Below are 13,779 nucleotides of genomic sequence, written 5' to 3' on the forward strand. Positions count from 1 at the left end.
AATTGTGAGCACTGGGACCCCACAGGGGTGTGTGCTGAGTCCGCTCCTCTACACGCTCTTCACCTACGATTGCGTGGCCTCCCACAACAACATCAGCATCATTAAATTTGCGGATGACACTACAGTCATCGGCCTGATCACTGGTGGTGTTGAAACATCATACAGAATAGAGGGGGCGGACCTCATAGCTTGGTGTCGTGATAACAATCTCCTTCTCAGTACAGATAAGACGAAAGAGATGATCATTGACCCAAGAACAAGGGAAAAGGAGCCGCATAGACCCCTGTTTATTGATGAGACTGAGGTGGAGAGGGTGAAAACCTTCAAGTTCCTTGGCACACACATCAGCGAGGACCTCACCTGGTCTCACAACACCCAACAAATTATGAAGAAGTCCTAAAGGAGACTGTACTTCCTGAGAAGACTGAGGAAATTTGGCATGTCCACCACAATCCTCAGTTGCTTCTACAGATGCACTATCGAAAGTGTCCTTACCGCCTTCATCACTGTTTGGTACGGTAACTGTACAACACATGATAGGAAGGCACTCCAGCGGGTGATCAAGAACTCAGAGAACATTGCAAGACATTTATAAATCATGCGTCCTACGAAGAACACACAACCTCATCAAGGACAGCACACATCCACAACACTCATTATTCACACTCCTACCGTCAAGCAGACGCTACTGGAGTTTGAAGTCCAGGACCACAAGACTGGCAAACAGCTTTTACCCACAGGCCATCAGGCTTCTCAACAAAGCACTCACACACGCCGCACGCAACACACGCACACACTCATAGCACTTTATTTATTTATTTATTCATTCATTCATTGGTATTCATGTCTCTTCTGTTGTTGTTGCTTCATTTATTGATATTTATGTTTCTTATGTTCTTATTCATTTTCTTGTGTTTTTCTTTCATTTTTGGGGGAGAATGAACAGAACAAGAATTTCATTGCAGAGCAGAACTGCTGTTTTACTGTGCATATGACAATAAAACTCTTGAATCTTTTCTGTTGTTGTGCTTTGAAATAACACACACCATTACTTCCTCATAAAATAACTATAATATACCTAATATTTTGATGGTGTTAATAAAAAAGTTAAACAGATTTTGTTAAGCTTATATTCACCTAAAATGTGGTATCAATTAGGAAAAATGTAGAAACATGCTCACTAGCGATGTGTATTTAGGCCTTCTATCTTCCCAAACTAGATGATGAAGCAAACCAGTTGAGCAAAGAGAACTTTATTACATTTTTGTTTATTACAACCAGCAGCCATCATGAACAGGTCGGCCGCCCTGTGGGAAGGCTACGACACATCAGAAGAACTTACAACGAGAATTTGTCAAGAAGTCAAACTTATAGGGTTTGCAAACCATTATGTCAACCTGTTGTCTGAAGGGTTGGTCCTTTCCTTACATGGTCAATACACATGTTGTTTTGATGTTGACCAGTGACTGTCACATCTATAGAATCATGGCACCTATAGCATCTTTGGTTGGGCCCTTTCCAAAATTGTCTACATTGTGTACAAGCGGAAGAGGTTCAAGTGCCACACTGAGGTTCTATAGTAGGTCTGGTGTATGTTTAATTACATTACCCCTCATTTGCCGTTCCGTCTGATATACTGATATACTATTGTTTACTATTGAGCAGCTGGCCAGACTCTCGTGAGCAGAGCCTCATACTCATTAAGTTATAAAAAAACATATAAGATTTGGCATTTTGTATGTTAGTATATCAGATACTACGCTAGAAATGGAAATGTGTGTACGACGACTTCTGCCACAGTTGGCCCCGTTCCACTGACGCTGTTGACAGCGGATGCTGCGCTGGCTTATTTTCCTGTTGTTCGTAATGCCACAGCTGTCCCCCAAATATGATATTTTTACGGGCCTCCAGCTCTCCAACTTCTTCGTCTTCAGCTTCTCAGAAGCCGTTATTCATAAGAACGAAATGCATTCAAGGGTCACTAAATATGGGCGCCACATTCATGAGCTGCTTTGCACTGACCATTTACAGTGAATTGAAGGCATTTGGACAGCGGGTGAAGCACAAATTGCATGAATGTGTGCATATGCCACTTTTTTTAGGTCTAAATATTTTTGTCTGCACGTACATGTTGGGTTTCTGGCGTACGCAGACTGTTAGACAGATTTCCACGCACAGTTTTTTAAGTGAGGCCCCTGGTCTCTCATTTGACCACCCTGAGAGTGGGGCTTTCTGCGTCCTGGAGCGCCGGTACGTCCTCCTCAGGGCCTTCATCAGGGTCACCAGATGTCAGGTCATTTAACATTCACCTAGAACATAGAAAAGAAATGAATGAGCAACACAACATTTCACATCTACGATGTACATAAATGTGATCTGCACATGACTAATCTCTGAGGAGCAGTAGGCAGTCATCATGTTTGACTGAATACAGACACTTTGTTAATAGTTTGGCCATTGGGATTGATGAATCTTACATTTTTTAAATTGCGCTAACCACTCTGCCATTATGCCATATGTTGCCTCTTAGCATCTAGCTTGTGCATTTAAGTGGTTGCCATGCAATACGAGGTTTCAATCAATTGAAGCCAATACACAATCTGTCTCTGTCTCAATGTGCATTAAAGCCGACATTGTCACACTGTAGTAATGTTCCTCCAGTTGTAAATTTGGGTTTGAATGGATCATTTGCTCTCATTAGCATGACCATTGGCTGTAGGCAAAGTATTAAATACAGTAAAAATAGTAGAAAAAAATAACTTACTTACATCAGTGTGTTGTACAATCAAGTCACTGTCACTACGTACTGATTTCACATATTTTCCCAACTTGGAGCTGTTGTTGTAACTCACACCTACCTTTGTTTCATCTAGGTTTTGGAGAAACCAATTCTAATAAAAAAAAAATAAAATAAAATCAATTTTAATAGGTTTATTTTATGCCCGTTGATTCCAAAAAAGCAGAACAAAGCCAATGTGTCATGTTTTGTATTTTTTTGTTGAGCGCAACCAGCCACTCTGCCTTTTGTGTCAGGCGTCTTTATCGCATTTCAAAGCTTCAAATCTTCAGCGACACTTCAGCTCGCTCCACGGCAACATCAACCTGGCAACATCAATTTCCGAAAGGTCCTGAACTTTGCAGTCACATAAATCTGTCTGAGCAAAGGTATGTGTGTGAGGAGGGAATGATGTTCATGTGTATGATGTGGCTCTTTGCAGTAACACACTAAAACATGTGGCTCTTGATCTCTGACTGGTTGGCCGCCGCTGTTATGGAGTATAAAGACTTATATAGCCCCAGACATCTGCAGACAGCCATGTCTGACCTCTTTTGCAAAAGAAATAAACTGTGCAAACTCCCTGTCTTTATTCCAGGCATTCTCTTTTCTTAAGAAATATTTATTTCCACAACAGATTTTATGGCCTACATAAGATTTCTAACAAGTGATTTCATTTTAAATGTAATACGAGACAATTCATCATATTTGATGTTCCAAACGCTTGCTATTCTCCAGAAACAGGATGTCTCACTCTGTTTGAACTAAACTAATACTGATTTTGCAGTGATGTTATAGAGGAGAGCATCTTTAATTGATGATCTTTGGCAGAGAATGTGTGACGTCCTAAACTGGACAGGTCACTCAAAAGTTGGTTCAGTTAGTCTTATTTGATTCGGGGGCTTGTGTGGTCATGTGGTTCTCAGCAGCCTCCAAATGCAGTCTGATCCAAGCTAGGTATCGGGACACTTTGGTGAACGCCAGCCCGTTCTGAGGACAGCCTTTAGGTGGCAAAATGAGCAGTCCTGTTAGAAACGCAGTCCCGCGCTCCATTGTGGCCACAGGCATACCGGCCACCAGACCGCCACATTGCCGAGCTCTGGACTTTATTGTTGGACGACCTTCAGTTTGGGGTTCGTTGAGACTCTCCATCTGGGTTTGATTGTGCATCCCTATTGGTCCGCTTGGACTCTTCATGCAGAACATTTTATTGTTTAGTGGAAGCGAGACATTAAGCTGGCGGCGACACTCGTCCAAACTCGTGTAGACTAGGTTCTGGTCCAAGTTCTGGTTCATGCTCGTTGCAACCCCAGCCCTCCCAGGATACATGAGGATGTTTTCACTGAAATCCTTGGTGGGCAAACACAGGTGGATGAGGGCGGTGCCCAAGGGCAGGGGGCTGGCCAACTCGACGAAGGCAAGGTTGTTGTCATGGTGATTTTGAAGGTAGCGTTTGTGGATGTAGAAAGCTTTGACTGACATCAGTGTTCCCTTGTTGCCTAGGAGACGAGAAAATACCGAAGTCACTCAATGTGGCGGATCTTAAACTGGGTTAGTAAAGTTTGATACCAGTGACAACTAAGAAGTTGGAGGGGTGGGGGTCAGCTTCCTGTAGGAGGCAGCTGGCAGCGATCAGAACGGACCGCTGACCCAACAGTACGCCGGCACACAGCTCTGCCCCGCCACTGTCCAACAGCAAAGCCTGCAGACAAAACAAACACACATTCAGAGACGCCGCACGCTTCGTGCCAAAAACCACACTGGTTGTTGTCACCTGCCAAGGACAGTCTCCATGGTGACATAATGGTCCTGTCGTAGGGATGCCAGGAAGTCGTCCGCAGGGAAACTCCACTGAGGAAATACCAGAGTATCAGTTTTGTCTCTTTAAGCAGTTTTTTCAAATACGTGTTTGTTGCTTTGGACCTTCAGGCAGGCAGGTCTGCCCATCACTCTGCAGTTTGAAGCCCGCCACACAGGAGCATGAGAAGTTGCGAGAGGACACCGTGCACAGCTGGTGACAGACGCCTGGGCCTTTGGTGGGGCATGGCACCATTCCTGAAACAGAACATGTTGAAGCAGGACAGTCAATCTGAGGGTCTTTGGTAAATCCCTGAGGGTCACCTGCCCCCCGTGGAGCTTTTAGCGCCTCCGCTTCATCTTCCTGGCTGTTCGTCTCGACTTGTGCTCCCAGTTCACAAACTGATCCGTGGTGGGGGGCCGTGCAGGAGCAGTGGAATCCACCCACCTTGATGGTGCAGTTCCCACCGTGAAGGCAGGGGTTAGGAAGGCACTGGTGCTTGTCTGTCAGACACAACAACAAATGTTTTTTGTGACTTTGGATGGTCATATTCATACTGTTCATTGAGTGCAGGGCAAAGTGCAGCCTGGGGGCCAGTTTTTTTTTGGCCCTCGGTCACATCCTGTGTGGCCACTGTGTGTTCACGTCCTGTGTTTAGGTGTCAACATTTAACAAGGAGACAACAGGATAGAGATTGTGCAGCAATTGATGGAAAGAAGGAAACAACATAGTGTTGGAAAAATAAGGTCATGATCTGTGTTTTTTGCTCTGCTGCCGCCTGTGTTGCAGTACACCACCTTGCCGGCTGGGGTGGAGCCAACCATACACACCTGCAAGCAATCCTCGTCATTGTGTATTTTAGCCTGGTGCCTGCACTCATTCGGTGCCAGATCGTCTTCTCATACACGCTTGTTTCATGTGCTGCTCTCATCTTGTAGCTTCATATCATCATCATCATCATCATTATATGTACCAATTATGATGGACATCTGACTTTGTGGAACTGAGTTATGAACATTTACAGTTTAGTGGCGAATTGCCGGATAGATCATCAAAGGTTGTTGTCATGCCCCGCTCACATCTTATGGAACAGCCTAAAATCCTCCGCAATATAACATTGCCCATCTGTCTAGTATTCATTTGGGCTCTTTTGGTCAAAGTGCCTAGGACTAGTTTGTTGGAGTGCAACCCTTGGTGTTCACCCACAATTGCAGCTGGAAAACGAAATCCTCAAATTTTGGTGAGTTTTCGTGCATGTTAAGGCCCTTAAAAATGCAAGAAAGGTCTCAGAATAGAGTACTATAATAATAAACAAAGCACTTTAAGAGGGCCTTCGCACATCAGTGCTTGGGCCCTAATTAATAGATAAGTGGAACATTTGATAAATCATAGAAATTAAAGATAAATGAATAAATAAGCAAATAGAAATAAAAAAATACAGGATATAGCTTTTGCAGTGGTGAAGGAAAAGGAAAAGAAGAAAAATGAAAATGAAAATCGAACCCGTACCGTCTGCACAAAAGCAGACCATACCACCACAGGTCCAAAATGATATGCGGGTAATACGAGTAAATCAAATGAGAATAAACGAAAACGAATACAGCGGATACCCACAAGTCATGCTGGGACGTCCGCACTCGAACTATCCCAAAAGGAAGGTATCCAGCGAGCCTTTCAGGTTATAAAATAGTATCGTTTTGTGTGTATATTAATATGAAAACATTTTTTGATACCCACATGGTGGTGCAGTTACATTGTGTTATTTTTGTTTGCACCGTCAGGGAGGGAGGTTAGAGTGTCAAAATGTATGAGTTATAAATTGCAGGGGTCTGTATACAGACCGAATGATTAAGTTAAAATTATGGCATAACAAATAAATAAATACTGACAAAAACATTGTAGAATGTATACATTGTAAATAAGTTTAGCTCAGAGACACAATACAATGGATGTATAGTTATAAAAAGTTTTATTTGACTTTCATAGGAAAAGGGTTAGTGCTACTTGAAAATATGAATTTATTAGTTAATTAATTTCTAATTCATTTGTATAGATGGATGACATTTTTTTAAATGTCCCCCCATTAGTGACTTCACCAGTCAAGGAGGTTTCAGTGTAGCAAACATACCAGAGTAAATGGTCCAGAAGGCAAGCTGTCAAGACACAAATATCATCAAAAATAGAGCCAGACAAAAAAAAAAGCACAAGTGCTGTCACAGTGGTGAGTCTGACCGTCTTGGCACTGTCTTCAAAGTACTCCATGGCCTCCTCATAACTGCACAGCTCCTCATAACACTCTCGCTCCAGGTTGCCTTGCAGTATCTCCTCCACGAAAAACAGGTTGGCTCGTTTAGACCGCAGGAAGATGCTTTGTGCTGCTGGTGCTCGTACAAACACTGAAACATTGTGCAATTAGACGTTTTAGGCCATGACGAATGTTCTTTGTATGTCACACATGATTTTTTTTAACAGGTTTTGTTTTGTTTTTATACTACTACGCTCTTTTATCCATTGGAAATATGAGAAAATAAGACATCTGTTGACATGGTGTTCATTGTGGTTATCTACAACAATGAATTTCTAGTTAGAACCTGAAAGGAAATCAGGAAATCAGAGGAAACTCTTTTTTTCAGATTTAGTGACCAAATACACTCCTGATCAAAATTTGAAGACCAGTTGAAAAATTGCAATAATTTACATTTTGCACTGTTTGATCTTCTTAGGGAGGTTCTAAGTAGGGCTTTAAAATGCAAAAAGAAGAAATGGTAGTAAGACAAATAAAATTTGATGATGCAATTTTTTGTAAACAAGTGAAATAGGCTCTTCATCAGCTGATCAACAGCCTTTAGCTGACCACAGCCTTTAAAAGCTAAAATCTTGGCAAAAATGTGGCTTCAATGTCATTTTCTGTCAGATAGATTTCTCTCTTTGAACGCGGTCGGATTGTTGAGCTGCATAAGCAAGTGCCTCTCGCAGCGCGCCATCGCTGCTGAGGTTGGATGCAGTCATTTGAAACTTTCTGAGGGTTATGGAACAAAAAAGTCAAGTGGTAGACCCCAAAAAATGTCACCGCTCCTGAGCTGGAGGATCCGATTGGCTGTTAAGACTCGTCCCAAATGAAGGGATATCCTTCATTTGGGACATATCGCTTATCCTGTACATCCGAGTCAACATATGGATGCACTAATAGGGAAAGCTATGCAGACGTTAAATGACCACGAGAAAAAGCAAGAAAAAAGCTTAGCGCAAAGGCATGAGGCTATCCCAGCGCAAATTATGGGGGAATTTGGAAAGCAGTTGCAGCAAATTATGGAGACCACCACCTCTATGCAAAAAGAAATAGGCTCCCTGCCAAAAAATATGGGCTCCTTAATGAAGGAGGTCCATGGCTTGAGGATGAAGTTCAAGGTCTGATAGTGGAGAATAAAGAATGACAGGAAAGTCATGAAGCATTGAGAGCCACTCTTGAAAAAGAGTGTGAAGAAAAAGAAAAATCATTGAGCAGCTGAAAATCACCATAGATGACATGGATCAGAACACACGAATGAATGACGTGGTCGTGACGGGGCTTCGGATCAAACCAAGGTCCTACGCCAGAGCAGTGGTGAATACTGATGAACCAGATGAAATGGATGTCGCCTCAACGGAGCAATAAGTTGTTGATTTCTTGCAATCGAAGGAGGTGGATGTAGACATCCAATCTATTGATACTTGCATCCCACTGTATGGCAGGAATCACACTACACCCGTCGTCATCGTCAAATTCACTAGAACAAACGTCTACATGAATGACCACCTGACAACCTGACAACCTCACAACCTGACAACCTGACAAAGCGCAACGCTGAAATTGCTAAGAAAGCATGTGATGTGAGGAAGCAAGGAAGGATCCAAGGAACATGGAGTGCAAACTGCAAAATCTTCATCAAAGTCAATGGCGGACCAGAGGCCAGAGTTCTTGTTGTCAAAGACATCGAGGATCTAGATCTAGGAAAACAGCTTTAATATACTACAAGAAGATCTAAAATTGGACACTTTTTGTTTTACAGATCAAAAACAATTGGACTATATGGAAAAAGACATTGATCCGGATTAAAAATGTTTTTCTCACATGAAATGACTGCTGTTGTTATACGGAGGAGGAACATAACAACGATTTCAATAACAGCAATAAGTTATCCATTATCCACATAAACAGCAGAAACATGTATGCAAACTTTAATAACATCAAACAATATTTGAACCAATTCAAGGAACCTTTCAAAGTAATAGCAACCTCAGAAACTTGACTTTGAGCTGGAAGGATATGAAATGATGTGTGCAAACAGGAACAATTCAAATGGAGGAGGTGTGGCTGTATATGTGGACAAACATCTGAACTACAAAATGGTAAAGAATATGTCATTTGTTATTGATAACATTTTAGAATGTATTACAATTGAAATCTGTAAAGAAAAAAGCAAAAATGTGTTAATAAGTTGTGTATAGAACTCCAAAGTCAAAGATTGCAATCTTTGAGGACTGGATTAAGACAACGTTTACAGACATAGGTCAAAAAACTATTTTCATATGTGGAGACTTCATTATTGATCATTTGAATCCACATAAGTGCAAGGAAATAGACGACTTCACAGACACAATATACAGCTTGAGTTTATATCCTAAAATCATGAGACCAAGTAGAATAACAGACCACTGTGCCACCCTTATCGATAATGTATTCACCAATGACTTTGATAACAACACCATCAGTGGCCTGCTAATTAGTGACATCAGTAATCATCTTCCAGTGTTCACAATTTACAATGAACATTATAATAAAAGACAGGTGGAGGAAAAAAAGACTTTTCAAAGACTGCGTACAGAGGACAGCATCTGTGTCCTCAGGAAAGATCTCGAAGAACAAAGTTGGGAGAGGGTCTACAGTGCAACAGATGTGGAGGAAGCATATGACAACTTTCTAGGTACTTATATGGAGCTCTACGATAAGAACTGTCCCTGGCAAGAGAAGTCCAAGAAGCAAAGAAAAACAACCAGCCATGGATGACAAAAGGACTAAAAAACATCTGTAAGAAGAAGAACACATTATACAGGACATTCATCATTCAACAAACTACAGAAGCAGAACAAAAATATAAGACTTATAAAAATAAGCTGACAACTATCTTGAGAGTGTGTAAGAGGGAATATTATAGCCAGGTACTTGATAAGAACAAAAATAACATTAGACATTCGACAACAACATTAAGAAAGCAGACTACCCTCACTATTTCATGGTTGGAAACACTAACAGGGATGACATGAAGGAGGTAGTTGAAATGTTCAACAATTATTTTGTAAATATTGGACCAAAACTGGAAGAAGAAATCCCAAAACAACACACAATGGACGAATGTAGATGGGAATCTTAATTCCATGTTTCTCACTGTTGTAACTAAAAAGGAGATCACTGACATTGTCAAAAATTTTAAGGCAAAAACATCAACTGATTGTTTTGAAATGGAAACAATTAAAAGGGTCATCAATGAGATTGTAGAACCGTTAAGATATATCAGTAACTTATCATTTCAGACTGGAAAATTTCCCAGCAAAATGAAAATAGCTAAAGTGGTTCCAGTTTAAAAAAATGGAGATAAACATCAATTTACAAACTACCTAAGCTATTTAATAACAGGTTGGACAAATTTATTAACAACAATGAATTACTAGCAGGTAGTCTATATGGTTACAGAGCCAACATTTCAACTTCTATGGCACTAATTGAAATCACGGAGGAAATCACTACTGCTATACTGTAGACAACAGAAGGTGTGCAGCTGCAGTATTTATGGATCTTACAAAAGCTTTCGATACAATTAATCACAATATTTTAACAACAAAATTAGAACGGTATGGAATCAGAGGATTAGTCTTGAATTGGGTTAAAAGCTACCTAGCAAACAGGAAGCAATTTGTAAAGCTAGGAGAATACACATCTGGAGTTTAAATACTACTTGTGGAGTACCCCAGGGGTCCATATTGGGACCAAAACTGTTTAATTTGTATATCAATGACATTTGTAAAGTAACAAAGGATTTAAAGTTGGTATTATTTGCGGATGATACCACTGCCTTTTGTTCTGGGGAAAGCACACAAGAACTCATTAAAAAGGTCAAGGATGAAATGGTCATATTAAAGTCTTGGTTTGACAGGAACAGATTATCCCTGAACTTAAGTAAAATTAAAATAATGCTATTTGGAAATAGCAGAAAGGACACATACAATCAAATACAAATAAACGGAGTGGATACTGAAAGAGTGAAAGAAAACAGACGAAAAAATGAGTTGGAAATCTCATATTAAATATATACAACAAAAAGTGGCAAGAAATACTTCAATATTGAATAAAGCAAAACATGTTTTTGATCAAAAATCACTCCACACTTTTTACTGTTCTAGTATTAGCATATGTAATGTATTGTGTGGAGATATGGGTAATAATCATAAAAGCAATCTTCACTCACTCACTGTACTGCAAAAAAGATCTGTGAGGATCATTCATAATGCCAAGTATAGACAACATACAAACCCTTTAATTTTAAAATCACAGATATTAAAATTTTCTCATTTAGTACACTTTCAAACCGCTAGAATAATGCATAAAGTTAATAATAACTTGTTACCCAAAAATCTCATACAGTATTTTTCAATCAGAGAGCAGAAATATGATCTTAGGGGAAAATGAAACTTAAAACATTTATACGCGAGAACAACGCTGAAAACCCACAGCAAATACAAGGCAGAAGAGTCTTGATCATCACAATGATTGTTCTGTCAGGTTCGTTTTTTATTTTTATTATTTATTATGACACTGATTATTAAATAAAAATATTACATGGAAAGCAGGAAGTGAATAATATGTACTGTACAAGATGTAGAATAGATGGGGGTAGGATTAAATAAGCTTTGCTTCTTCCTACTCCTTTTGGACATGTGGAACTGTGAAAGGATGATTCATGAGATGTATTCCATTGTAACCTTCATGTTCAAATAAACCAAACCAAACCAAACAAAACCAAACCAAACCAAACCAATGTTTTTACTGGGGCCAAGTGCAGTCTAATAACCATCAGACGGAATCTGTGGGAGAAGGCTTTTAAGAACAAAAAACATCTTCAAAGACCTCATCTCCTTCAATGCCACAAAATTGGAATTTGCACATCCATCCATCTATTTTCTATGCCGCTTATCCTAGCAACAAACATGGGACATTGAAAGGTGGAAAGGTGGAAAGTTTTATTCTGTGATGAGAAAAAATGTAATCTTGACAGTCCTGATGGTTTCCAACGTTACTGGCATGACAAGGACATCCCACTTGAGATGTTTTCCACACGGCACAGTGGAGTGCCATCTGATCTGGGGAGCTTTTTCCTTCAATGGAACAGTGGAGCTGCAGGTGGTGCAGGGGTGTCAAACGGCAGATGGCTATGTTGAGATTTTGAAGGAGGCATCCCTCATGACTGAAGGCCCTCGTCCGTGTGGCCATGACTGATTTTTCAACAGGACAACACCACAGTTCACAATGCCCACCTGACAAAGTACTTCTTCCAGAGAAATAACGTCACTCGTTTGGACCATCCTGCCTATTCCCCTGATCTAAATCCAACTGAGAACATTTGAGGATGGATGGCAAGGGGAGTTTACAAAAATGGACATCAGTTCCAGACAATGGATGCCCTCCATGAAGCCATCTTCACCACCTGGAGCAACATTCCCACTAGCTTCCCAAACCAATACCCAAACCAATTTTTGAGGTGATTAACAAGAATGGTGCAGCTACTCATTACTGAATCACTCGATTAGTCCCTCAGTAACTATTGTATTTTTGTGTACCTTATTGTAAAGTGTGACCACCATAAATTGATAACAATTTTTTTTGGTCTTACTTCCTTTTCTTCTTTTTGCATTTTGAAGCTCTATTTAGAACCTCCTTAAGCTCCAACAGTGCACAATGTAAATTCTCGCAATTGTTTTTACCTCGTCTTAAAATTTTGATCAGGAGTGTATTTCGTATTTACCTTTACTTCTACTTTAACCCTGAGAATGAGAAAGCAAGCGTATCTCTTTAATGTTTTATTCTGATGACCTACAAGCACTAACAAGATACAAGAAGGTAACAAATCTTACCGTTGCCTTGGCCAAGCGCCTGAAGACTGCATGCAAGCAAGGTAAGCCAGAGGAGAGACATTCGAGGGAACATAACGCAGACGGCCATGATGCTGAGTGCACGCACACACACATTGGGGTGGATGAGTCTCGTCACATCCCGGTCGTCAAGGACAGTGTGAAAAGCTCCTGCACATAGTCCTCCATGACAAGGACAAGTCACCTGATTGCCTACTGAATGTGTGGTCTCCATGATGTCCACGTGTTCAGATGTTGACATCAAGTTCATTTTGCAGTGAACTGTGTGTTCTTGGACTCTGACCTCCCAAAACAAGCAGTAGGCGTGTTTGTTTATATCATTTGCTGAGGGACATCTCCTGATACCAACTAAAACCAGAGCATAGAAGACTTGCTTACAACCTATTAACATTATTAGAGCTTTCTAGACATGAACACCCCTCTAGTCACCTTTGCACTCTTATTACCCAATATAGTAGACAAAATAGAGTAAATAAGCAATTTAAGACATAAATAAGACTCATGCTTGTGTGTGTTGCCCTAAAAGTGTTTTTTAGGGGTGCTGCGTGACGGGGATTCAGAGTTGAGTTTTAGCTTTGTGTGGGTTACGGCCACAGTACCGTAGCCCATGTTATTATGAGGGATTTTTATTAGGGATTATTGTGCCTGTTGTGAGATCATTGAAACCTGCAATAAAAGCCTGTTGTTCCTGCCATCAATTATGGTGACTGTGTGTCTCACCCAACATTACTGAAACATTACAGGCACCTGGTGATCAGTGTAAAATACTACATATTAGGGACGCTCTGATCAGGGTTTTATGCTGCCGATTCTGATACCAATCATACAAGACTGACATCGGCCGATATCGATCACATAGATTAATTATACATTTTTCAATTTATTTATGATGAGTGTTATTGGCCAGGGGTACCGTATAAAGGGGAAAAGTCAGGACAATTCCAAAGTCCCTTAACTGCCACGGGACCTAAAAAATAGGTAATCACTAGTAAAAATTTGTAAATAATTAATAAAGGTAGGG

At 40.5% G+C, this 13,779-nt stretch overlaps 1 protein-coding gene across 2 annotated transcripts; it reads right to left on the reverse strand.

Moving 5' to 3' along the window:
• Nucleotides 1–1,330: 1,330 nt before the first annotated feature.
• On the reverse strand, nt 1,331–13,159 carry prozb (protein Z, vitamin K-dependent plasma glycoprotein b). Of its 2 annotated transcripts, XM_054777916.1 has the most exons (8): nt 12,741–13,149; nt 6,807–6,970; nt 6,703–6,727; nt 4,898–5,077; nt 4,700–4,831; nt 4,551–4,627; nt 4,346–4,478; nt 1,336–4,275 (listed from the first exon to the last, which is right to left on the reverse strand). In XM_054777916.1, exons 1-8 carry the CDS (start codon nt 13,147–13,149, stop codon nt 3,653–3,655), a joined length of 1,743 nt encoding a protein of 580 aa, XP_054633891.1. In that variant the 3' UTR covers nt 1,336–3,652. The 2 variants fall into 2 exon arrangements, with proteins under 2 accessions (XP_054633890.1, XP_054633891.1); XM_054777915.1 differs by having other exon boundaries at nt 1,331–4,275; nt 4,700–5,077; nt 12,741–13,159.
• Nucleotides 13,160–13,779: the final 620 nt, after the last annotated feature.

The sequence above is a fragment of the Dunckerocampus dactyliophorus genome, chromosome 1, assembly GCF_027744805.1.
Source record: "Dunckerocampus dactyliophorus isolate RoL2022-P2 chromosome 1, RoL_Ddac_1.1, whole genome shotgun sequence".
Lineage (NCBI taxonomy): Eukaryota > Metazoa > Chordata > Actinopteri > Syngnathiformes > Syngnathidae > Dunckerocampus > Dunckerocampus dactyliophorus.

Bases quoted from the DNA above. Each gene is read 5' to 3' on its own strand.
- prozb (XM_054777915.1), bottom strand. From the start codon at position 13,149: ATGTTAATAGGTTGTAAGCAAGTCTTCTATGCTCTGGTTTTAGTTGGT. The intron at 6,971-12,740 runs GTAAGATTTGTT...ACAATGTTTCAG, and splicing joins GGCGCTTGGCCAAGGCAACG to TGTTTGTACGAGCACCAGCA. The intron at 4,276-4,345 runs GTATCAAACTTT...CTCGTCTCCTAG, and splicing joins CAACTTCTTAGTTGTCACTG to GCAACAAGGGAACACTGATG.